The sequence below is a fragment of the Pelodiscus sinensis genome, chromosome 3, assembly GCF_049634645.1.
Source record: "Pelodiscus sinensis isolate JC-2024 chromosome 3, ASM4963464v1, whole genome shotgun sequence".
Taxonomy (NCBI): Eukaryota; Metazoa; Chordata; order Testudines; family Trionychidae; genus Pelodiscus; species Pelodiscus sinensis.
In genome coordinates, this window is record NC_134713.1 from 83,485,204 (window position 1) to 83,508,783 (window position 23,580).

Below are 23,580 nucleotides of genomic sequence, written 5' to 3' on the forward strand. Positions count from 1 at the left end.
CTCTGTAATTCTAATATGGCCTTTAAAACAAATGTTGAAGTGCTACCAAACGGTCTGCTCTAATTTTCTCCACTGGTGAAGGGTGAGGTAGACAACTCTCTGTGAGTCTTATCAATATAGGCATAATCTTAACTGTTTCTGAAATCAGTGTTCAAGAGCCACACACTTTGGCCCTGACAATTGCTGGAAAATGTGCACTACAGTAAAAAACTAACAGCAACCCCATAAGATATTACCATAATTAAATAAACTCTCTGATGCAGATTGCTGTGTGTCACCCTACCTCCATCGGTATCTCCCTTTCTGCAAAAGCTACCTTCAAAAAGTGTACTTTGCCTGATGCCCTAAAGGTCACCAAGCTTGGGCTGTTTCAGACTAAGATGAGGGAGATTGACTAAGAGTGCTCTAGATGGTTAAGTAGGCACAGGCTGAACAAAACAGAATTCCTCAGGTTGAGACATGCACCTGTTGGAAGGATATTGCAGCGGTTAACTTAGGGCGCTAGTCTAGGATAAAGGAAACCCAATTATGTTCTCATTTCATCACAGACCTCCTGGGTGATTTATGACAAGATAGGATCTTTAAAGATATACAGAGCCTGAATACTTTTAAGGCTCTAGGCCTTTGTCTCTCAGCATCCTATCCGTCAAATAGGGATAACAGTACTTTCCTATCTCATAGGGTATTGTCAGGATAAAAACATCAAAGATTATGAAGCCCTCAGATCCTGCAGTAATGGGGGCCATGGGAACAATAAAAATGTACTCCGAATGGAGATTTTCTCTGAGTTTCCAGGTTAGTAATATTCATTGAACCTTGAATCTGAAATGCTGACTGGAATAGCCATTAGGATTTGCAGCAAAATGGATAGCTCCCAAGGTACAATTTTTCTTGTATTGTCCTGTTGACATAACAGTGCAGTGTTTTGAATGATCATGTCCTAGTTCTTAAGTATTTGCCCTCTCTTAGGCTACATGTCAACATGGAAAACTATTTTGGCATCAATCTATAATTAAGGAAAAGAGGCATTAAATGCCTTAATTTGTGAGTTTATTTTATTTCCCAAATCAGAGCTTAGCTAGGTAGCATATACTTGTTCAATATACATTATGTGAATTTAAAGGGGGGATTATTTGTTTGTTTTTTTTTGTTTTTCCCCCCAGAAATCTTGTGTATTGTGCTGGTTCCACGTGGCAATTATTTAGTGTTCTGTGCTTATTAAAATGAGGGAAGAGGATTTGTGTCATTTAATTATTAGCATTAATCAGCTGTTATTTCATTCCCTAACAGAACAATATCTCACTAAATTCAAGCAAAGAAAATTCCATGTTGGAGCTTTTGGTGGTCATGCTGATGTTTAAGGGGTGGAGCAGGTGTATGTGTGTGTAACTCAGGGGTCTCCAATCTTTTTGAGCACGAGATCACTTTTTGAATTGAAGTGCAACCCAAGATCTACTTCAAATATAGATAACCTTGCCCCGCCTCCTTCCCACCCCTTCTCCATCCTCCTTCTCTTGCCCAGTCTCACTCACTTTCATCAAGCTAGGGCAGAGGGCTGGGGTGCAGACTCTGGTCTTGGATTAAGGGATCTGGTCTTGGATTAAGGGGCTCTGAGCTGAGCTTGGGGCTGGCAGTTGGGATGTAGGAGAGGGTTCTAAGTGCAGGCTCTGGGTGGCTGTTTGGATGCAGGGGGGCTCGGGGCTAGGGCAGGGACTTGGGGTGCAGAAGGGGGTTCGTGACTGGGGTAGGAGTTTGGGATGTGGGATCCAGCTGGACACTGCTTACCTCAGTGGCTCCTGATCGGTGATGCAGTGGGTCTAAGGCAGGATCACCCTTGCCTTAGTCCTGGCCCATTCCCTAAAGCAGCCAGCAAACTCCATCCCAAGTCCTGTTGTGCCCCCTCTGTTCTGTGGAGATAGAACACAGAGTGGCAGAGGGGGCACCCTGGCATAAGTGCTATATCCCCTACTAGTTCTGCTAAGAATAGCCTTCAGATTTGTCAAGTCCTATCAGCTGCATTATTGGACTTAGCAGTTGTGCCTTGCCCAGAACTCTGGGGAGGCAGGGAGGCAGCCACAGGCCTGGGAAGCAGAAAGCCATGAGAGGGAATTTAGGGCCTGGAAAGAACAGAGATGTGTGTTGAGGGAGAAGAGTCTTGGATGGAGGAGATAGTGGACGGGCTTGAGGCCTGGAGGTTCATCAGGGTACACCTCCTCTCCTATTTGGCCACCCATTCCCCACATCTCCCTCATGCTCCATAAAAAATTGCCACATTCCTGTCCAGCTCCATGTCCCCCAAAATGGATGCTTGCCCACACTAGGCTAATTCTACAACTCCATGTCCCCCATATATTACCACCATGACTATCTTCTCACACGTGCCTATTGCTCCCAAACTCTCTCAACAGCCTCCATCTGAAGAAGAAACACAAACTGAGAGAGAGCCGATTAAATAATATTTAGATAAATTAGGATGTGTTCAAACCAGCAAGGCCTGATCAGATTCACCCTAGACTCCATAAGTAAGTAAAGCAGTCTTGAAACCAGTGCCAGTTATCTTTGAGATCTCATGGAGGATGGGTGTGGTTCTAGGGGAATGGAGAAGAGCAAACCTCATAACTCTCTTTAAAAAAAACTGACAAAAGAGGACCTTCAGCAGGCACGAGCTGGGCGGGGGGGGGGGGGGGGGGGGAGGAGGGTGCCAGGCACGGGCTGGGCTGGACTGGGCTGGTTTGGGGCAGGAGGGCTGGCAACTAAGCGGGAGATGCTCCCCTGACAGGCGCGAGCTCGGAGTGCCGGCAACTGGATGGAGGATACACCCTCCCTCCCCCGGCAGGTGCAAGCTCAGCGCACACGAGCTCAGCTGGGCAGGGGGACCCCGCGGCAGGCGTGAGCTCCTTCCTTCCTATGCATAAAATCTTGAATATAATGGGGGTGCGCATTATAGATAAGAGTTTAGTTTATTCAAGAATTTTGACCTTTAAAAGGCAGATGTGCATTATACTCGAGATTTTATGGTAACTCCCGAAATAACAAGTTTGAAATAAGCTTCAGGGGGTAGCTGAGTTAGTCTGTTACAGAAAAAACAACAAATGGTCTGGTAGCACTTTATAAACTAATAAAACATGTAAGTGGTATCATGAGCTTTCGTGGGCACAGCCCACTTCTTCAGATCATCTGAAGTGGGCTGTGCCCACGAAAGCTCATGATACCACTTACATGTTTTGCTAGTCTATAAAGTGCTACCAGACTATTTGGTGGTGTTTTTTAAATAAGTGTTATTCCTCATAGAAAGCAGGAGCTATTATTTTAAAATAACCAGCCCATTATTTCGAAAGAACAGGCTTGGTAGTGTAGATGCTCCACTTGTTATTTCAAAATAAGGGGAATTATTTCAAAATAACTCCCTAGTGTAGACCAGTGCTCACTCTCTTCTTTCTGTCTGAGGACGAGATGTGAGGGTGTGTGTGTTTTGTTTTAGGAATTTTTGACCTCCTGAACTGTCATAACATTGTGCAGCTGTTTATTCATCTGAGAAGACCACATCCCATGTGGGCTGGACAGGGCCTTGAGGAGAGCAAAGAGGCAGGAGATCTGGAGAAGAGCTGGCTTACTGAAATTACTCCTTCCCTGTGTAGGTACTCAAATGCTACACAGTCATATGCTAGACAATCTCTTCCTTGATATTATCCCAGCGTTTTTTTCCGGAGGAACGTTCTTTTTTATCAGATTATATCTGGAGACTTCAAAATGGCAATTGCCATTCAGAGAGGATTTTTCAGATTTATGTGTGCTTGTGATGGGATGCTGGGAGGTTGTACAGTTAGACTCCAAAGAAAATTGGCTAACAGTAAGGCTGCCTGCACTTTTGGAAGAATAGTTGTAAATGATTTTGAGAAAGGCCGATTTTGTGTTTGTTTCCTGCTTATAAAGTATGATATAGCACTTAGGCAGGAAAGTGCAGCATAGAATTCCATAATTTGATATTAAAATAACAGTGATCTCAACTGCTGGCCGGTATTTACCAAACGTAGTTGTATAGACAGGGATGAATGTAATCCAAGCGATGAAGTAAATGAGCATGCCAAAGGTTATGAATTTAGCTTCGTTGTAATTCTCAGGTAATTTCCTGCCTTTAAAGGCAAATATGAAGCAAATCAAGGCCAGAGCAGCTATGTAGCCTAACATGACCCCAAAAGCCACAATTGAACCTTCATTGCATTCCAGGATAATAACTCTTCGAATAAAGAAATTTTCCTCAACATAAGGGCTTCTAAATGTTATCCAAAATGTGCAAATGACAACTTGAATTCCAGTGCAGGTGACCACAATAGGAATAGGTTTGTAGAGACACTTCAGAAAATTCTGTAAGTTGGGATCAAAGCTGAAGGCTAGTAAAATTTTCAGTGACTTCATAAAAATACACGAGATGCAGAGGGCAAAGCTGATGCCAAAGAACGCTTGACGGGTTTTGCATCTGAATTCCCTTGGCTCACCAATGAAAAAGACAGTGCTAGCAAAAATGAAGAAGTGGCAGAGGAGAATAATATAACAAACAGTTAAACCACCTGATGCCTTTACAACAGGGGTATCCTGGTTTCTAGTAAATATTGTGCTAATTGCAAAAATCAACACAACTCCTAGGCCAGAGAGAATTAGTAGCAAAACAGCAAACCAGTCATTCCAGCTGAGGTATTCAACTGCCTTTTTGTAGCATGTAGTACTGTTCACAGGTGACCAGTGAGTTTTGTTGTTGCACAGAAAGCAGTAATCCATATCTAAAAGGAGAGAAGTAGAGATAACTGAGCAAGACTGAAGTAGTCCAGTTATCCGAGCTACGTGGTTTGTTCTAAGCTCTGGACCAGAAGAAATGTCCTAACCTCTGGAAATGTCCTAACCAGTGAGGACAGACAAGACTGTAGTTTGCCCCTTAAAAGTTTAACTTCATTTACTTCATACTAACTGTTCTACTTTTTGGCACAGCTCTGTTGAACATGTCTGTAAAATTATTTGTAGAGAATTTTTCCAAATACTTTAGCTTCTAAGCACAGCATAAAAAGAAGGTGGAAAGAAGTTTACTGATGGTTATCAGAATATTCAAAACATAAGGTACTGTACAATTTCTTAAGACCACTTTTTTCTTTTTTCATCTTCCACTCTTCACTTCCCATTTTTAAAAGTTTTATTACAACTAAGTATTGGTACTAAAGCCCTCAACCTACCTACATCTAGGAGATGTCATTGCGTACCCTGACTGTAGTACTCCCTTTATAGACAAAACGAGTTTGGTTACTAAAAGTAATTCCTTCAGTAGTTCTATTGAAATAGAAGTACTGTAGAATGACTAGGGGACCCTGTTCTTGTTTTAAGAAGTGATCCCAAAAGGCAAACTTAGGCTCTGATCCTCACATTGGATCCACATGATATGGCCTCTGTGCTCAAATGGAACCTCAATAAAGTTAACAGGCATCCAGTTGCAAAATCAAGTCCTAAATTTGGACTGGAGGTTTGATTCAGAGAGGTCATAGTTAGATAAAGGATCAGTTGGAATCTAAATCCTAATTTCCTTATAGTTAATGAGTGTTTGGGTCCAGATTTTGGATTCAAAGCATTTCTACCTTAAAAAGAACCACCTATAACAGCAGGACTGTCTCACAAATGCAGAACAAGCTCAGAAAACTGAGGCATATAATCATCTTAGCTTTGGAAGAACGGATTTAAAAAACAAAAACTGATCTGGTAGCACTTTATAGACTAAACAGTTGTGTGCTGAATACTCCTCCAGCTCTATGTATTTAGTGCAGTGAATGTAGGCAAATATATTTATTTCATTAAATTTTTTCAAGTTGACCAAGCATATACTGTACATGAATAAAACAAATGCTTTATCTGGATCACAATTCATTACCTGTTTGATTAGTGTAATGGTCTTCTGGGCAATTCACACATTCATAGCAGCATGTATGTGGACTAGCTGAAACTTTCTTCATTTCCCCAGGTCTACATTTCCTGGAACATGTTGATCTAACTTTCTGTAATGTTATAGAGAAAACAGACAAACAAAACAGAAAGTACAAACAACTAGAACATCTCCCATTTAAAACAAATATTGCTTGGGTCATTATATGTTTTGATCAAACTCTTTGCTATTAGACAGCATGTTAATGCAACTTACAAATGACTCTGTAAAACTGCATTGTAGAGCTCCATGTTTATTGTGTTTCAGTACTTTCTATATGTACTCATTTTACAAATAAAAAAAGTTAGAAACTACCCCATCTTTTTACTTGTAATTTTTTTACTTGTGCCTTTTATTGTTATCACCATATAAATCTCATAAGTCATTTTTAAAAACGGGACTCGTGCTTCTAAGTCATTTTGATGCTTTGAAAATTTGACCCCAAATTTGAAGGTAACAATGTTGTCTAGATGTAACTGATTTACTCTGTTTCCTGAACAATTCCAGAAACAAAACCAGGGTTGGACAACAGTTTTGTTAATAAAGCACAAGATGGAACACAATTTTAGCTCACTCTCTTTTAACTGTGTTGAGTTTGCAGGGCTAGTAGAAGCAAAGAACAATAAAGACTTATTTTGTCACTAAAGTGATCAGACAGGACTCTTTCTAAACAAAAGTAATCAATGTGTTGCACAAGAAGCTGACATTTCTACATATTACTTTTTACATTAGACCCACGCTATTAAGTTCTTACACAGAATTTTTAAGAGAGCTGTAACTTGCAAACTGTCCAACATGAAAGCATCAGTGAGAGGAGCGAGATCTCAGCAATGTTTCTGTTGAAATCATTGAGACCACTGGCAGGTGAACGTATTAATAGGGTAAATGAGGGTAGTAGAATCTGGCCCTGAAGTAACTGAGCATTTGAACCTTGACATCTGGGAAATGTCTTCACTAATAATACTAAGTATGTTACAAGTAAATATTAAATTCAAGTGCTAGATCCTGCAGGAGAATAGCAAGGGCATGGAACCAACTTCATAGTAACCCATGTTTTGTTCATTAACACTTTCACATTTTACTAAACAAAGTAACACAGTGTGTCCTCCCGATACCTTTAAATTCAGAAACTCCATTTCCTTCTCTTCATCCTTGAAGATGAAATCATCTTTCTGCAGGTCATATTCTGCCACTTCAGTGATCACCATGTGGCCACTGATTTCCTTCCAGAGAAGCACATCATAGCCAGTGTTAAGGTCTCCTTTGGCATCAAAATGAACTTCTTTTTCATTGTCAGTGAATGTTACCTTTTTAAGTTTTTCAAGCAGCTATAGCAGTAAAAATAAGAAGCAAAGACTCATCAGTATCCTTTCATTTTGGTAAAATGGATACCGTTTATCATTTGTGTGGCTGCATAAAGATATGACATATTGCTTTTTAGGGTCAAAGACAGCTTAACATTGAAAGGAACCATTGTGATCATCTCACATGACTTACATGACACAGACCATCCTATTACATTATACAGGAGGCCAAACAAGACAATTATAAAGGCCTCGTGAACAAATTTTACTTTATATTATCATAAAAAATGTTCATGTTATTGATTGTTTAGTCTGTGGCAAATTCAGTACAACGAGGAAAGGAAAAGATCTTGCTGACAAGAAATGGAGAAGGCCTTCAAGAATGATCCTCTTGTAGTTGCCAGCCACTATTGTCCAACTATGTCTAAAGCAGAGATGGATAAAGTTAAAATTCAGATATGGGCCCAGACCGAAACTTCTCCTAAGTTCTAGGAGTGTTCATATTTTTCAACTGTGACTTTGATTAAGATGAGTCTCCTAATCCTGTGGTTACAGGATGGGGCTGAGAGGGAATTTGAAGTTAATAACCTTTCAGGCAATTAATTACATTTTCTTATACAAAGACCTTCTGTTTGAATAAAATTAAGGAACCATTTTTCCGAATTGCAAACATGTTAGGCCAGTTTCTGCTCTCATTTACACTAATATAATTTTAATTTCATTGATGCTACACTGATATAAGTCCAAAGTTTATATTTAATGGAGTTATGCCTAATTTTCACTGGTGTATGAGGGTACATCTACACGCCACACTTATTTTGTAATAAACTATTCTGGAATAGTTATTCCAAAATAGCTTATTTTGAAATAGCATGTCTACACTGCAGGGAAGCCTCAAAATTAGTCCAAGGCAGGCTTCCCTAATATAGACATGCTATCTCAATTTAGAGCCCCAGGAGGCATTGGGGAAGAATAACTTACAATGGCCCTGGTGAGGGCTATTTTGAAATAACAGCAGAGGATCATCTACACATACCTTATTTCAAAATAGCTATTTCAGAATAGTCATTATTTCTTGTAGAATGAGGTTTACAGATTTTGGAATAAGCTGTCCATTATTTTGAAATTATTTCAAAATAACGGAATGGCTATGTAGACGCTCACATTGTTATTTCGAAATAACGCTAGTCATTTTGAAATAACAGTGCACTGTAGATGCACTGTGAGAAAGGAGCATCAAGCCCTAAACTACTAAGATGCTGAGGCTGCGGCCAGAGTTTTAAAAATAGATTTTAACTTTGTGGGCCTCGGTTTTTTATGTCCAATTTCAGACACTTTGTAGCTGATTTACAGAGGTATTGAGTGCCTAGAAGTCCAAATGAAATCAGAACTCAGTTCCTCTGAAAATCAAGCCTTTGTTGTCTTATGCTGGGTATCCAGAACCAGAGACATCTCACACGTAAGACCACTTTTGAGTCATTGTTTTTTTCTGATTTGCTTAGGATCACACATCAGCTGGAATCTGTAAGGCTACGTCTGGACTTCAGGCTTCTTTCGGAAGAAGCTTCTCTGGAAGAGATCTCAGAAAATCTTATTCCGAAAGAGAGCATTGACACTGCAAAAGCGCATCGAAAAAATGATCTGCTTTTCGAAAGATAGCATCCAGACTGAATGGATGCTATCTTGCATTTCAGCTGTGATTACCATGGACAGAGTGACAACCAGGCCACCTGTGCTTTTTCCTCTTTCCTCTTCTTTTGGAAGAACTCCCTCTTCTCCGTCCACACAAGCCTTTTTTCAAAAGAGCTCTTTCGGAAAAAGGCTTTTTCCTTGTAGAATGAGATTTACCAACGTCAGAACCCTCCCCGTTCTGTTCATTTTCTTTCAGAAGAATGCGATTGCAGTGTGGACATAATTGACGTTTTTTTCAGAAGTTTTTCCGAAAAAAACTCTATAGTGTAGAAATACCCTGAGTTGCAAAGGCTGAATCTCTACAGACTTTGTGATTCCTCAGTACAGAGAGATATGCTAACCATTCTGCTTCAGCCTAAACTTTGAATGTGTCTGCTTATGGGACGTAAGTGTGAACCCCAAAGGATACATTTTCAAAACAATGCATATTTAGTCAACTCTTACAACTCCTTCTATGTCTTGGACTCAAAACAAGTCTAATCTTACATTTGACAGGTTTTTAACTATACATTCAGCTGTGATATGAGTACAATTCTACTGCAAATAAAGTTGTATCTACTTTATACCAGGCCTTGTATGTATACAAGTTAATGTAAAAAGTTGATTGCTGTTTTCTCCAATCCCTATCTTGGTTTGACCTGCCCAGATCTGGGATAAGAGGTCACAACAGGTCAGGGAGTTTCAGAGTTTGTTTGCTTTTTAAATGATCTTTATTTAACCATCTCAGTAAAAGTGTGTAGAAGTAAATAGTCCTGACCAGGTACTTGGGTAAAAGGTCAGATCAGGTTTATTTGTCTGCTTTCTCCCCACTCCCAACCACCCCCCAAAACAGATAGGTATTAGGCAGAATACTTCACCCATCCCAAAGATATCAGGGCCTGGTTGTTGGGTTTTTTTTCTCATTCACTCCAATATAAAATCAGGATTAACACATACATACAAAAAGAATGGTTTGCTTCAGTTTAACATTCGTGTGAAAGACAACGGAATCCAGGCAAGATGGAGGTAATGTTGGAAGTGGGAAATGCTTTGAAGAACTTCCTTCTTTTCTAATAGTCCAGTGTAACAGGGCAGCTGCCCTGTACTGGCCCCTTAAGAGCCAAACCCCAGCCTGGAGCAGGCCCGGGGAGTTCAGCCCAGCTGGGCGGCGTTGGCCAATTAAGGCCCAGCTGGGGGCTATAAAAGGGCAGGGCTGCTTCAGCCAAGGGGGTGTGAGCCTGGCTGCCGAGGGAGCAGGACGCTCTCTGGAGCTAGGGCAGGGCTAGAGAGTCAGGCTGGGCCAGGACGCTTGGACAGCCAACCGGCCAGCCTGCTAGGCCTGCGGCAAGGAGAGTGAGCCTGGCTGCCGAGGGAGCAGGACGCTCTCTGGAGCTGGGGCAGGGCTAGAGACTCAGGCTGGGCCAGGGCGCTCGGACAGCCAACCGGCCAGCCTGCTAGGCCTGCGAACAGGCCTGCTGGAGAGACACCAATCCCCCGGAAGGGGGGCTCAGAGCGAGTGACTTGGGCACTGCCGGAGGGCAGTGTGGCGAAGAGAGCAACGCGACTAGAAGAATCCAGAGGGGAAACGCCACGTGAGCGGAGGCCGGTGCGGGCGGAATGGACTGATTCCGGGGACAGACGACGGACCCCCGCTACGGTGGTGAGTGACCCCCTCACAGACACCAATCCCCCGGAAGGGGGGGCTCAGAGCGAGTGACTTCGGCACTGCCGGAGGGCAGTGTGGCGAAGAGAGCAACGCGACTAGAAGAATCCAGAGGGGAAACGCCACGTGAGCGGAGGCCGGTGCGGGCGGAATGGACTGATTCCGGGGACAGACGACGGACCCCCGCTACGGTGGTGAGTGACCCCCTCACAGATGGTGGAGAATGTGGGTATTTGAAGCTACGCGATCCCGGCCCTGATGTAAGGGCTCCGCGTGTGCCTCAGTGGACCCTAATCAAAAAAAAAAAAAAAAAAAACCCTGCAAAAAGAGAGAAGCTTGTGGGGTTTCCCTCCTCCCCTCTCGGCGAACTTGGGCGGGAGGGCCATGGAGGGGGAGACAATGCCTGAAGGACTGACGGAGGGGCGACCGCCACCGGTGAAGCTGCGAGCCCAACGATTGGCAGCGCAGCTCCGACAGCAGCAGAGGTTGGTACAGCAGCTGGAGGCCCAGTACCGCCAGGCCCTTCAGGAGATGGCGGGGCAGGACCAGGCCGGTATGGGGGCCGCCCCGACTCCGCCGGCTAGCTCCCCGTCCCTGACCACGCGGGGACCCGCGGGGGACCCCACGGTGTTTGCCCTCCTTGACTCGGGGTGCAGCCAGACGCTTATCCGCCCCGACGTACTGCCTGACACCGCGGCGCCCGAGGGGGAGATGCAGCTGCGATGCGTCCATGGGGATGTGAAGACCTATCCTCAGGTCCGGCTCCCCTTGAGTGTCCGGGGAGTCACCCGAATGATGCGGGTGGGCGTGGTGCCGCACCTACCATACCCTATGGTGCTGGGTCGCGACTGGCCAGGTCTTACAGCTCTCATTACAGACTCACCAGCGCCGACCGAGCCCCATGTGGAACTCCTAGGAGAGGAACTCCAGGCAGACCGACCGCCGGGGTCGCTCGACCGGGACGGCCCCACCCAGCGCGACGCATCTGGCCCGGCCGACCCAGGGCGCGCAGACACGGAGGACGTGCCGATTGCACTGGACTCGGCCGATTTTCCCCGTGACCAGCGGGAGGATCCCACTCTGCGGGAGGCCTACGTCCAGCTTGCTTGTGTTGATGGGACGGTGGTGGATCCACAGAGGGCGGCACACTGGCCCCGGTTTGAGCTACGAGCCGACCGGCTCTACCGGGTCGGGCGGAACCCGCAGACGCAAGAAGAAGAGGCCCAGTTGTTGGTACCCCGGGTCCATCGACGAACCGTGCTGAGGTTGGCGCACGACCTTCCGGCCGCCGGGCACCTCGGACATGAGAAGACCCTGGCCCGAGTCTTGGCCCGCTTCTTCTGGCCCGGGGTGTACAAAGAGGTCAAAGACTATTGCCAGTCATGTCCAGCCTGCCAGCTCGCCGCAGCCCCCGGGGTGCCGAAGGCTCCCCTCGTCCCTTTGCCCGTGGTGGGAACCCCTTTCGAAAGGATCGCCTTGGACATAGTGGGGCCCTTTCCACGGAGCGCGGCGGGATTTCGATATATTTTAACGATCATGGACTATGCAACCCGGTTCCCTGAGGCCGTCCCCCTTCGAAACACCCGTGCCCGCACGATCGCGAATGAGTTGGTGAGGATTTTTGCCTGGGTGGGGCTACCTCGGGAACTATTGACCGACCAAGGAACGAACTTTACCTCCCGGTTGCTGCGTCAGGTCTGCGACCTCCTGGGTATTCACAAACTACAGACCTCCGTCTACCACCCCCAAACCGACGGGCTGGTAGAGCGGTTCAACCGCACCCTGAAGGGGATGCTGAGAAGATTCCCTCCACCGGACATGAAGCACTGGGACCAGCTCATCCCCTTGCTCTTGATGGCGGTGCGGGAGGTGCCGCAGGCCTCCACTCGATTTTCCCCCTTCGAGCTCCTGTACGGCAGACGACCTCGGGGCGTCCTCGATCTGATTAGAGAGACCTGGGAACGGACCCCCTCCTCCTCGGTCGGGCTTCTGCAGTACGTGCTCCGACTCCAGGAGAGGCTCACGCAGGTGGGGGCCTTGGCTCAAGAGAACATACAGGCGGCCCAGCGAACGCAGGAGCGAGGGTATAACCGGGGAGCCCAGGAAAGAGTGTTTGAACCCGGGGATCGGGTGCTGCTGTTACTCCCCTCAGAGGAGTCAAAATTGCTGGCCCGCTGGCAGGGGCCGTATGAGGTCTCCCGACGAGTGGGCCCAGTCACCTATGAGGTTCATCAGCCGGACCGGCGAAGAAAAAAACAAATATACCATGTGAACCTCCTCAAACCTTGGCGGGAGCGAGAAGGCATGGTGGTCGCGCCCTACCCGTCGGAGCCCAGGTTAGGCCCTAGGGTCCCGGACGCCGAGGAGGAGGAGACACCCCAGCTCGCGGACACCCTGTCGCCGAACCAACGGCGCGTAGCCCAGGTGCTTGTCGAAACCTTCGCCAGGACCTTTACCTCGCGGCCGGGCCAAACCGCGGCGATAACACACACCATCCGAACCCCGCCCGGTCAGGTCGTGCGGGAGGGAAACCGACCTCTTCCCCGACGGATGCGCGACGTCGTGGAACAAGAGGTCCGCACCATGCTGGAGCTGGGAGTGATCGAGCGATCCAGAAGTGAGTGGAGGAGCCCGATCGTGTTGGTCCCTAAGCCGGACGGAAGCATTAGGTTTTGCATTGACTTTCGAAAGGTAAACGCGATATCGAAGTTTGATGCCTATCCGATGCCACGAACGGATGAGCTGCTGGAACGCCTGGGAAAAGCCAAGTTCATAACAACCCTCGACCTGACTAAGGGCTATTGGCAAATCCCGCTGGATCGGGAGTCCCAGGAGAAGACAGCGTTCACCACCCCGTCCGGGCTTTTCCACTTCGTGCGCATGCCATTCGGCCTCCATGGGGCACCCGCCACATTTCAGCGGATGATGGATCGCCTGCTCGCCCCTCATCTGGAATATGCCGCAGCTTATCTGGATGACGTGGTCATCTATGGTCGCGACTGGGAGGACCACATAAACCAAGTGGCGGCCGTGTTACGGACGCTCCGCGACGCCGGTCTCACGGCCAACCCCAAAAAGTGTAAAATCGGCGCACAAGAGACCACCTATTTAGGTTACCATTTGGGGCGCGGCTTAGTCCGGCCCCTGGTGGGGAAGGTAGACGCCATCCGAAATTACCCCATACCAACCACGAAAAGGAAGGTCCGACAATTTCTGGGACTGGCGGGGTATTACCGCCGATTTGTCCCCCAATTTGCTAGCATAGCAGCGCCGCTCACCTCTCTGCTCACGAAAGACAAACCTCAGAGAGTGAGGTGGAACACAGAGTGTGACTCGGCCTTTCAACAACTTAAAGAAGCCCTGTGTAGCGAGCCAGTTTTGCTTAGCCCAGACTTCGATAAACCATTTTGTCTTCAGACAGATGCCTCCGCCACGGGACTGGGCGCCGTACTCTCCCAGGAGGTCGATGGAGAAGAACACCCGGTGGTCTTTATTAGCCGTAAGCTCTTCCCCCGAGAACGCCAGTACGCAGTAATAGAAAGAGAGGCCCTGGCTATCAAATGGGCGGTTGAAGCCCTAAGGTACTACCTGCTCGGGGGCGAGTTTACACTATGGACAGACCATGCCCCGCTAAAGTGGCTACACACTATGCGGGACACCAATAGCCGCCTCATGAGGTGGTATTTAGCCCTTCAACCCTATGTGTTCTCCATACGCCACAGGGCAGGCAAGGCCAACGCCAATGCGGACGCATTGTCCCGCCTGGCCGAGGAGCCGGGATCCAATCCCGAGGGGGGGGACCTGGACTTGTGGGGGAGGGCAAGTAGCAGGGCCGACTGGCCGCCCACTGACCCAGAGGAGGAGGAACCCCTCAGGACGCCCGGGTGGGCGGAGGCGGACCCGACCCCGTCACCTGACCAGAACCCAGTGGGCGGGGCGGGGAGGATAAGAAGACGGCGGGAGAGGGCAGTCAGGGCCCAGCCGCTGGAGGAGCTGGAGGCAGACCCCAAACTCCTGCCCGGGGAGGCCCGGGCTGGGCGGCACCCAGCTGAGTTCCTGGAGGCCGGCCGAAACGCCCCAGCCTGGGGCACGGAGACCTGGCCCAGACCTGCGGCCGGAGCACCCCTGGATCCCGAGGACGACCCCGATGGGCTGGACCAGCTAGATCCCCGATGGGTACTGGAACGCCGCGGCCGACCCACCGACGGGACCTCGCAGGACCCAACCCTGGACCCCTGGAGTGGGCCACCCGGACCCCACTAGGATGACTGGGACAGCGCGACAGCCCGACGAGCCCTCAGACGTACAGGTACCCGGGAAGGGGGGGGAGAAGAAGGGGCCCAGGGATCGCTCAGGCGGGAGAGCCACCACGGCCAGCAAGGCCCGGACTGAGCCAATTGCCGCGACGCGGCTGCACTCAGGGTCCCTGGGCCGGGGCGCAGTGAGACGGGTGGGCCTGCGCCCCCCCTCCCCCCCCCCCCCCCTCGGCCCCGGCCGGGCCGTCCCGGGTTCACTCCGGGAGGAGGACTTGATATGGACACGACTGGAACTGTGGCCCCGCCTCATAGCGAGATGGGGCTGGGGCTTGTGGAACAGGGCAGGCAGCAGGGAAACCCCCCCCCCGGGAGATATTTAAGGGGGAGGGTGTGTAACAGGGCAGCTGCCCTGTACTGGCCCCTTAAGAGCCAAACCCCAGCCTGGAGCAGGCCCGGGGAGTTCAGCCCAGCTGGGCGGCGTTGGCCAATTAAGGCCCAGCTGGGGGCTATAAAAGGGCAGGGCTGCTTCAGCCAAGGGGGTGTGAGCCTGGCTGCCGAGGGAGCAGGACGCTCTCTGGAGCTAGGGCAGGGCTAGAGAGTCAGGCTGGGCCAGGACGCTTGGACAGCCAACCGGCCAGCCTGCTAGGCCTGCGGCAAGGAGAGTGAGCCTGGCTGCCGAGGGAGCAGGACGCTCTCTGGAGCTGGGGCAGGGCTAGAGACTCAGGCTGGGCCAGGGCGCTCGGACAGCCAACCGGCCAGCCTGCTAGGCCTGCGAACAGGCCTGCTGGAGAGACACCAATCCCCCGGAAGGGGGGCTCAGAGCGAGTGACTTGGGCACTGCCGGAGGGCAGTGTGGCGAAGAGAGCAACGCGACTAGAAGAATCCAGAGGGGAAACGCCACGTGAGCGGAGGCCGGTGCGGGCGGAATGGACTGATTCCGGGGACAGACGACGGACCCCCGCTACGGTGGTGAGTGACCCCCTCACAGACACCAATCCCCCGGAAGGGGGGGCTCAGAGCGAGTGACTTCGGCACTGCCGGAGGGCAGTGTGGCGAAGAGAGCAACGCGACTAGAAGAATCCAGAGGGGAAACGCCACGTGAGCGGAGGCCGGTGCGGGCGGAATGGACTGATTCCGGGGACAGACGACGGACCCCCGCTACGGTGGTGAGTGACCCCCTCACATCCAGTATATCAAGAACATCCACCTGCATTTTGCTAATTTAGTCTGCAGCCTCCAGGGGTTTAGTAATCTGGAGATAGTTAGATACACATATAGTGGCTGTTTAACTTTTTTTACAACACATATTGCTTAGATCATTTTGATTGTATCTAAGATGTCTGACCAATCTCTAGCATACAAACTTTGGTTTAAATTGGTGTAGCAATGGTGGAAAAAAGACTAATAATATACCCATGGACCTCAATTCAGGGAACAGGTTTCTGGTGGGAAAGAGTAGCTTACACAGTGTCAAGGTAGTTAATATAAGCAATAAAGAAGAACTAGGAAATGAAAGTTGTTCACAGAGGAGGAAATGCAGAAGTGTTATAAACATACTTCCCAGGGGGCAAAAGCAACTGGATTCTTGCAGTCTCTGTCTTTGCATTGTTCCCGTATGGCATGTGCAATAGCGTGGACTGCAAGCATAGTACTCTGGATAAATCCTGGCTCAGTGTTTGCCCTAAGAAAATCACCTCTCCAGATCTGACTGTGCATCCCAGCCTCGGAAATCCAACTCTCTTGAGAATGAGTGGAAATGCACTTATTCAAATCCAGGTCCTCCATGTGTGTGCAGGCCGACAACAGCACAGTATATTCCTTTAAGAACAAGTTGTTTTCAATGGGCAGTGAGGGCAGATTTTCCAAGAAGGCATGAAACGTAGACATGTTTTCACTTTTGAATGCAAATCCCACCACCGTTCCAAGGCGCTTGATGTTGGGAATGCTACTGATCTTGACTGCAGCTGACCAGTTATCACTGGCAATCCAGATTTTATATATGTTCCTCTCAATTGCTTTTCTAAATAGTTTCGTCACATGGAACTGTCTCAGAAAGACAACAATTACATTTACCCTGGTCTCCTGGACAATCTTCTCGAGTGCTTGATTAACTTTGGCATTAATGGTGCTGTCAGAGAGATAGGCTGGCAGCATTTCTTTAAAAGCAATACAGACATTGTTTACCATTGCCTGTACCCCAAAGCTCTCCAGAGCAGAACGCCCATAGTCGTCATCAGTGGCTATTATTCCAATCCAGTTCCACCCAGACCTGTGGATCAAGCGGGCCATTGCTTGTGTCTGATAAAAATCACTAGGCACAGTGCGTAAGAAGGAAGGAAAGCGGATTTTGTCACTGAGGATTTCGGCACTTGATGCGTGACTAACCTAGGAAGGGACAGAACGTTTCAGTTACAGAGACTGTGAATTTTCAGTAGAGATCAAGAGATCCAATGCTCTAACATCTGCTTTTCCTTTCAACAAGTGCTTTGTGCTAAGGGTTTAATCTTCAGGTGTGCCAAGTTTGAGCCTGATGTAGCTGTGGTGAGAGAGGCTAATTAATATGACCCTTTCCTTCCCCCAATCCTGGAGTTGGCTGGGGGCTTCAGAGACATTCCAAGCAACCTAGGATCACCCAATACATCACACTCCCCCTCCATCCTGTCATGACCTGGACCTCCCTCCTCCTTACCCTGTTGCTGTCCTTAACATTTACAGTGTGCAACACAAGTGGAGTGGCTGATATAAAGTCGGTGGAGGATTCCTTCATATCAGCTGAGCATTTAGGGCTGGTATTAACACACTGGACCAACTTCATATAAGTATTTAGAAAACTAAAGACTCTGGGGGGACAAGGGGAGCTTCATGATGCCTGAGTATCTGGCATTAAAAGAAGAAACAACTATTCTAGTAATAAACTTAAAAAACACCAAAAGGTCTGGTAACACTTTAAAGACTAACAAAACATGTAGATGGTATCATGAGCTTTCATGGGCACAGCCCACTTCTTCAGACGAAAGCTCATGATACCATTTATGTTTTGTTAGTCTATAAAGTGCTACCAGACCTTTTTAAGTTTATCCTGTACAGTCTACCTCGGCTACCCCCTGAAGCTTATGCTAGTAATGTCATTTTGTTTACCGATAAACTCTGTTCAGAAGACATCAACCTGCTATTCAAAAGCTATTCAGATATTTGGTAGCACTCACATAGTTACTGTTCAGCCTGGTGGTATCCTATTCTTTATAAGGCAACACTATCACCAAGCCTCGTAAACAGTTTGCACACACAGAGCTTTAATTTTAAAAAAATACAATTTCAATATCTACTGGAAGAACATTACAGAGAAAATTGTAGCAAATAGGAAGAAAGTGTTGTTCCACAAGCTCACAGACATTCACCTCCCCCCCCCCCATCCCCCTTCTGTGCTGAAATTTGATTTGTCCTTTTCATATGTGTGAATTTTTTTCATTGTATCCTTTGGTATATAGGGTTGTGACAATTTTCTTCCACTATTTGATCTGAGGAAGTGGGTCTGGCCCACGAAAGCTCATCACCTAATAAACCATCTTGTTAGTCTTTAAAGTGCTACATAGTCCTGTTTTTTGTTCCACAAGGAGAGAGGCAAACTATTTTTTAAAAACTGGTTGATACACTGATTCCATAGAAAATAACTTGGACAGCTGGGAGAAAATGTTTAACTTAAACCAAGGTAGCTTTTAATCCATTTTTTCTTTGCACATATTCCCTGTCTGCCTGGGCATCTTAAGAACTGTCACTATAAACCCAAACTTGCCAACAAGGGAAAGATGCCCAGGCTGGTTGACCACATTACTGTTGTTAGTCAATTATAGAAATTAGTGGTGAGGAAAGGCTCTATTATGTCATCTTTTCCATCCTTCTGTGCCAATGTATGATTTGTTCCCATAGCCTGCCCTTAGATTTAAGATCAGTTTAACAGCTGTTACATCTCCTTTAAGGGGATCCCTTCCTATCACTGCAGACAGCTTTGGCCAAATCATCATGTGCCACTCTTGTGTGGTTTAGAGGGCAAATGAACATCTCCCTTCAGAGTTCTTTCTTTATGCCCTTCCACTGAACAACTGAAAGTGACTGTAATTTAGTTCATCGCCATCAGGTTGACACCTTCCCCTTTTGATTCCTGAACATAACAGACAATCTTTAAGCCAAATCCAACTCTGAAATAAACATGTGTAACTGTCATTCATTTCAATTGAAGCAACATCTACTTATATCTGTGCTAAATTTGATCCTCTGCTCAAAATGCAAATATTGCCTCAAACTTACCAGTGGGACTAGTTGCAAATTCAATAGCCTCGAAACTGCCATTGCTGTTTCAGAGTAGCTGGATCCTATGACAGCCTTAATTCTTGGCGTGTAGTCTGAATAGTTACACTTGTATTCTACTGTGTCCTTCGAAGCATTGAATTTAGACAGGAATCTCAAAGCTGCTCCCATGGCTTTTGTAACTTCTGCACAAGTGTCATAGATTTCATACCCCAGTGTAATTCCAGATAGCAGTGTAGAATTGTTGATCATTTCAATGGCATGTATCATTGCAAGAGTCTGAAGAAACACTTGAACTTCAAAACTGTCAAGAAACAGAATTGTTACTTTAAGGAAAGATTTGCAGAGTCAAGGCTGGAACAAAAACTGTTCCCAGCCCTCTTCTTTAGCCCCTGACATTAAAATGAAATATCAAAAGTGTTATGTGTGATTTCTTTGGTTTGGGGAAAAATGTTAATAAATTCAGATTGTTTTGTCTCGCCTCCAAACATGAGATTTAGGAAGTCAACACAAAACCTTTAATATCATGTAAATAAGAAGTACACATTGCTATTTAATTGTCAAACCAGATCCATTAATGGGCCTAGATGCTCAGTGAGTATAAATCAGGAGAGTTCTGTTGAATTCAGAACTCTCTGCTAACATACATCACCTGAAGATTGGGCTAAATAATCATAATTTTCTATTTGAAGCATTTTCTTTCAGCATACAACTGAAGAACTACTATATCATACAATACACAATTAACCTGTGGAACTCATTGCTGTGGGATGTTGTGAAGGCCAAAAATATAACTGTTCGTAAAATCTAGATAAGGTGATGGAGAATAGATCCATCAATGATTATTAGCCAAGATGGTCAGGGATGTAACTGTGGATGACCCTAAACCTCTGAGAGCTTGAAACCAGGAGGGGAATACATGGATAGATCTCTCTAAAGTTGCCCTCTTCAGTGCATGACCCCTGAATCTCTCATACTGAACACTGTCAGAGACAGGATACCGGGCTAGGTAGACCATTGGGTTGATCTAACATGGCAGCTGTTATGTTCTTATAGTCATAATTGGAAAAAAGACTATATGGAAATAGATTTCAGAGAGGTAGCCATGTTAGTCTGTTTCAACAAAAACAACAAGGAGTCCAGTGGCATTTTAAAGACTAACAAATGTATTAGGATATTAGAACATAAGCTTGTTTGAAGAGTGTAAAATTATAATCAATTTTCATGTGAAAAATGTGTACAACTTCAAACTCCCTAAACCAGGACTCTGTGGTCCGGCAACATCTGTGGTCCGGCATGGACATTGCAGGACCACAGAGTCCTGATGGAGGGCCGGCAATAGGGAGCTCTGTGGGGCCGTCAGGTCAGCAGACTGCTCATAGTGAGTTGCCGGCGGGGCTGCCCAGTGGGGCTGAGAGACCTGGCGCCTGGCTGCCTGGCAGGGCTGGGAGCCGCAGAAGTGGCGACAATGGCTCAGTGATGTTGGGAGCTGCTGTTGTGGCAGCAGCCTAATGGGGTCCGGAGCAGCAGTGCTCGGCTGCCTGGGAAGCCAAGCTAATTGGCCTGGGGATGGGGGAGCAGGTCGCAATCACCCTGTGGAAGCTGGCCAGCCCTGACCGCTACCTCTCAGTGGGACACCAGTTTGGCATGGGGAGGTCTACCATCTGTCTTTAATAATATCTCTTGAAAGAAAGAAAATGTCATTTCTTCTGAACTCTTTTTTCCCCCTAGACTTGCTTCCCATGGTATTTTACCTACCAAATCTTTGTGTTTGCTAACGTCATTCTTAAAGTCCATTTTTTCTTCTGTTTTCCCTTCTACAGTTGGACCTTTCTGGTCCAGCACCCTCAGTACCCAAGCAGTCCCAGATGTGGGAATGTACCAGACCAAGGATGGTCTCCTGCCACCGACACCCTCAGCCTGCCGCCCCCACCCCTCATCCCTCATCCCTGGCTCCTTCGGCCCCACTGCTGGCTGGGCGACATGGCTGCCCCAGCTCTGCTGCTCCAGCTGGCACAGCAGCTGGCATGGCAACATGCAGTCCTGGCCACCCTGCTGGAGCACCAGCCCTGACCGGTGGTATGTGTTCGACCTGCTGTGGCCCCAGTTGGGTTGCCACAACCCCAGCTCCACTGCGGCCCCAGAGACGCTTCCCCTTCTGGGCTCCTGCAGCTCTGTCCCCTCTGCTGGGCCAGCCTGCAGCTCCATTCAGGCTGCCGCAGCACAACCCCACTGCCGAGTCAGCACACATGGGCTGCCCTGGCCCCAGCTGGGTTGCCGAGCTGCCCCGCTGCCATGGCCCCACTACCGATGCCAGGCTGTTGATGCCCAACCCCACAACCACCAGTCATGCCTTGCCCAGGGCTTTCAGCTGCTGTCCCTCCTGTCCCAAGGCTCTCTCGTTCAGCAGCATTTGAGGTCCAGTAGCCTAACAAAAGAGTCCCAGTTTAAGGAGGGAAAACCTGTATTATTCTTTAAAACCATGAACACTATCCTTTCATTATCTCTTTCTCCAAAGCTGCCTTCCACCTTCAAATTCTCAACCAGCTCCTCCTTATTTGTCAGAATCAAATTGGCTCGGTTGCATTTCCCTAGTTTGTTTATGAATAGTTTAACTGAGACAATGTCAAAAGCCTTATCAAAGTTGAGAAATATTATATTATCACCCTTAGTCTTTTTCTGTACCATCTTCAATAAAAAAAATCTACTATATATATTGGAGAGTTGGTCTGTCTGTCTATATGTGTGTTTGGTTGTTCTGTAAGCTCTTTGGAGCAAGGGCTGTCCATTTGCTCTGTTTCTGCAGGTGGGACACTGGTCCAGGACTTAGACACTTAGACACTGCTGCATTACCAATACTGATAATACAGTAGACTACTGTTCAGGCAAATAAAAACAGATCAGAGCTAAAATGGCAGTTGAAATGAAGATGATTGCCCATCTCAACCTCCGATGTCATTTTCTTCCAGGTATAACTAGCCCCAGGTGATTAAAGGAAGAGTCATCCCCAAGTTCAGCAGGTGACAGTATCTTCTTGGAAGAATATTATTATACCACACTGTGCTGTGCACACACTGCCACCTCCCCAATCCGCAGGGTTCAAAAGTCTAATCTGATTTTAAGAAACAATTATTCACAAATGCAGTTTATCAAGCATTTTTAGTATCTGCCCATGATGGGTTTCAGTCTTTCATCTTGGTATTTCATTTGTATTATTTGCAGTGTTACTCACCCAGCACAATTCTGAATCACTGGCCTCGTGGGGTGTTCTTCTGGATGTAGCATTTTGCTATGAACTGCAAACAAACCTCCAATGACAATATCCCCAGGAGAACTGGCCCCCACAAAGTTGTCACCATTCTGGCAAGAGTGGGTAACATCAAAGCTGATCACAAAGCAGGGAATCAACAAACCAACTAATGCCATGTTTCTATTTCACTTGCTTACTCGCTGTCCTGAGTCGATTAAGCTAGCTAAAATGCCAACAACACTGTTCCTATTTCACCTGTAAACAGCAGCAAAGAAAAAGGGCTGCACTGAAAGAAAGTCACACCTCACTAGATGCCTGTGTTCAGTTCATATGGCTCATGTTATTCCCATGCAATACTCTTATAAATAGCTGCACGAAAGAGCCTTGAAATGGCTGTACTTAAATAGATCGGATGTTGGGTACAAAAATTCTGTGTATTTGATGGTAATGTATTATTGGGCTGTATATAAAACATATGTCAAATATTTTTATTTAAATTTGGGATACCCTTCCAAAAAAGCATATCCTGAATACCTTCTAAACCAAGGCATATGAATCTCAACAGTGTAAAATATTAGCAGAATTACCACATCAACAATTTTACCACAAAAAAAGCTTTAAAGGCCTGATCTAAAATCCATGGAAGACATTGGAAAGCGTTTCCTTGACTTCGATGGGCTTTGCAGCACTGAAAGAAGTTGTCTCCAGATGGCATTTTCTCAGAGCCATTTCCTGAGAACTTTTTAACGTCTTGATATAAAATATGAGTTTGGATGGGTTTGAACCCAGCTCCCACTGACTTCAATGGGCTTCGGATCAAGTGCCAAGTAAGTAGGGCTAGATCATGCCCTATGATTTCTGAGCCCCAAAGGCAATAAATCAGTGAAAAACAAGCTGGTGTGGACTATAATTTGTTTGTATATCACCTTTTCTCCATCTGACTCTCCAAAAATAATCTCCATGAACATGACTCTGCCACTCTCAGCACAACACTTCCTGCCAAATCCACAGTATTGTATCACATGGAATCCCATGTCATGCCCCTGTACAGCATGTGGACACCAAGCCTCCATGCAAATGTGGCTACCATCAATAAGTGACCAAGATTGTGAAAAACAGAAATTTGAAGGTTCATTTTGAAACTCTGTCCTGGGTTTCCCAGGCCTTCCATG

The 23,580-nt window shown here is 47.0% G+C and overlaps 1 protein-coding gene across 1 annotated transcript; it reads right to left on the minus strand.

Moving 5' to 3' along the window:
* Positions 1–3,657: 3,657 nt before the first annotated feature.
* Positions 3,658–22,584, minus strand: GPRC6A (G protein-coupled receptor class C group 6 member A). The gene is made up of 6 exons (XM_006123082.3): positions 22,391–22,584; positions 19,159–19,462; positions 16,411–17,238; positions 7,075–7,287; positions 5,909–6,032; positions 3,658–4,778 (listed from the first exon to the last, which is right to left on the minus strand). The coding sequence occupies exons 1-6, from the start codon at positions 22,582–22,584 to the stop codon at positions 3,658–3,660; spliced, it is 2,784 nt and encodes a 927-aa protein (XP_006123144.2).
* Positions 22,585–23,580: the final 996 nt, after the last annotated feature.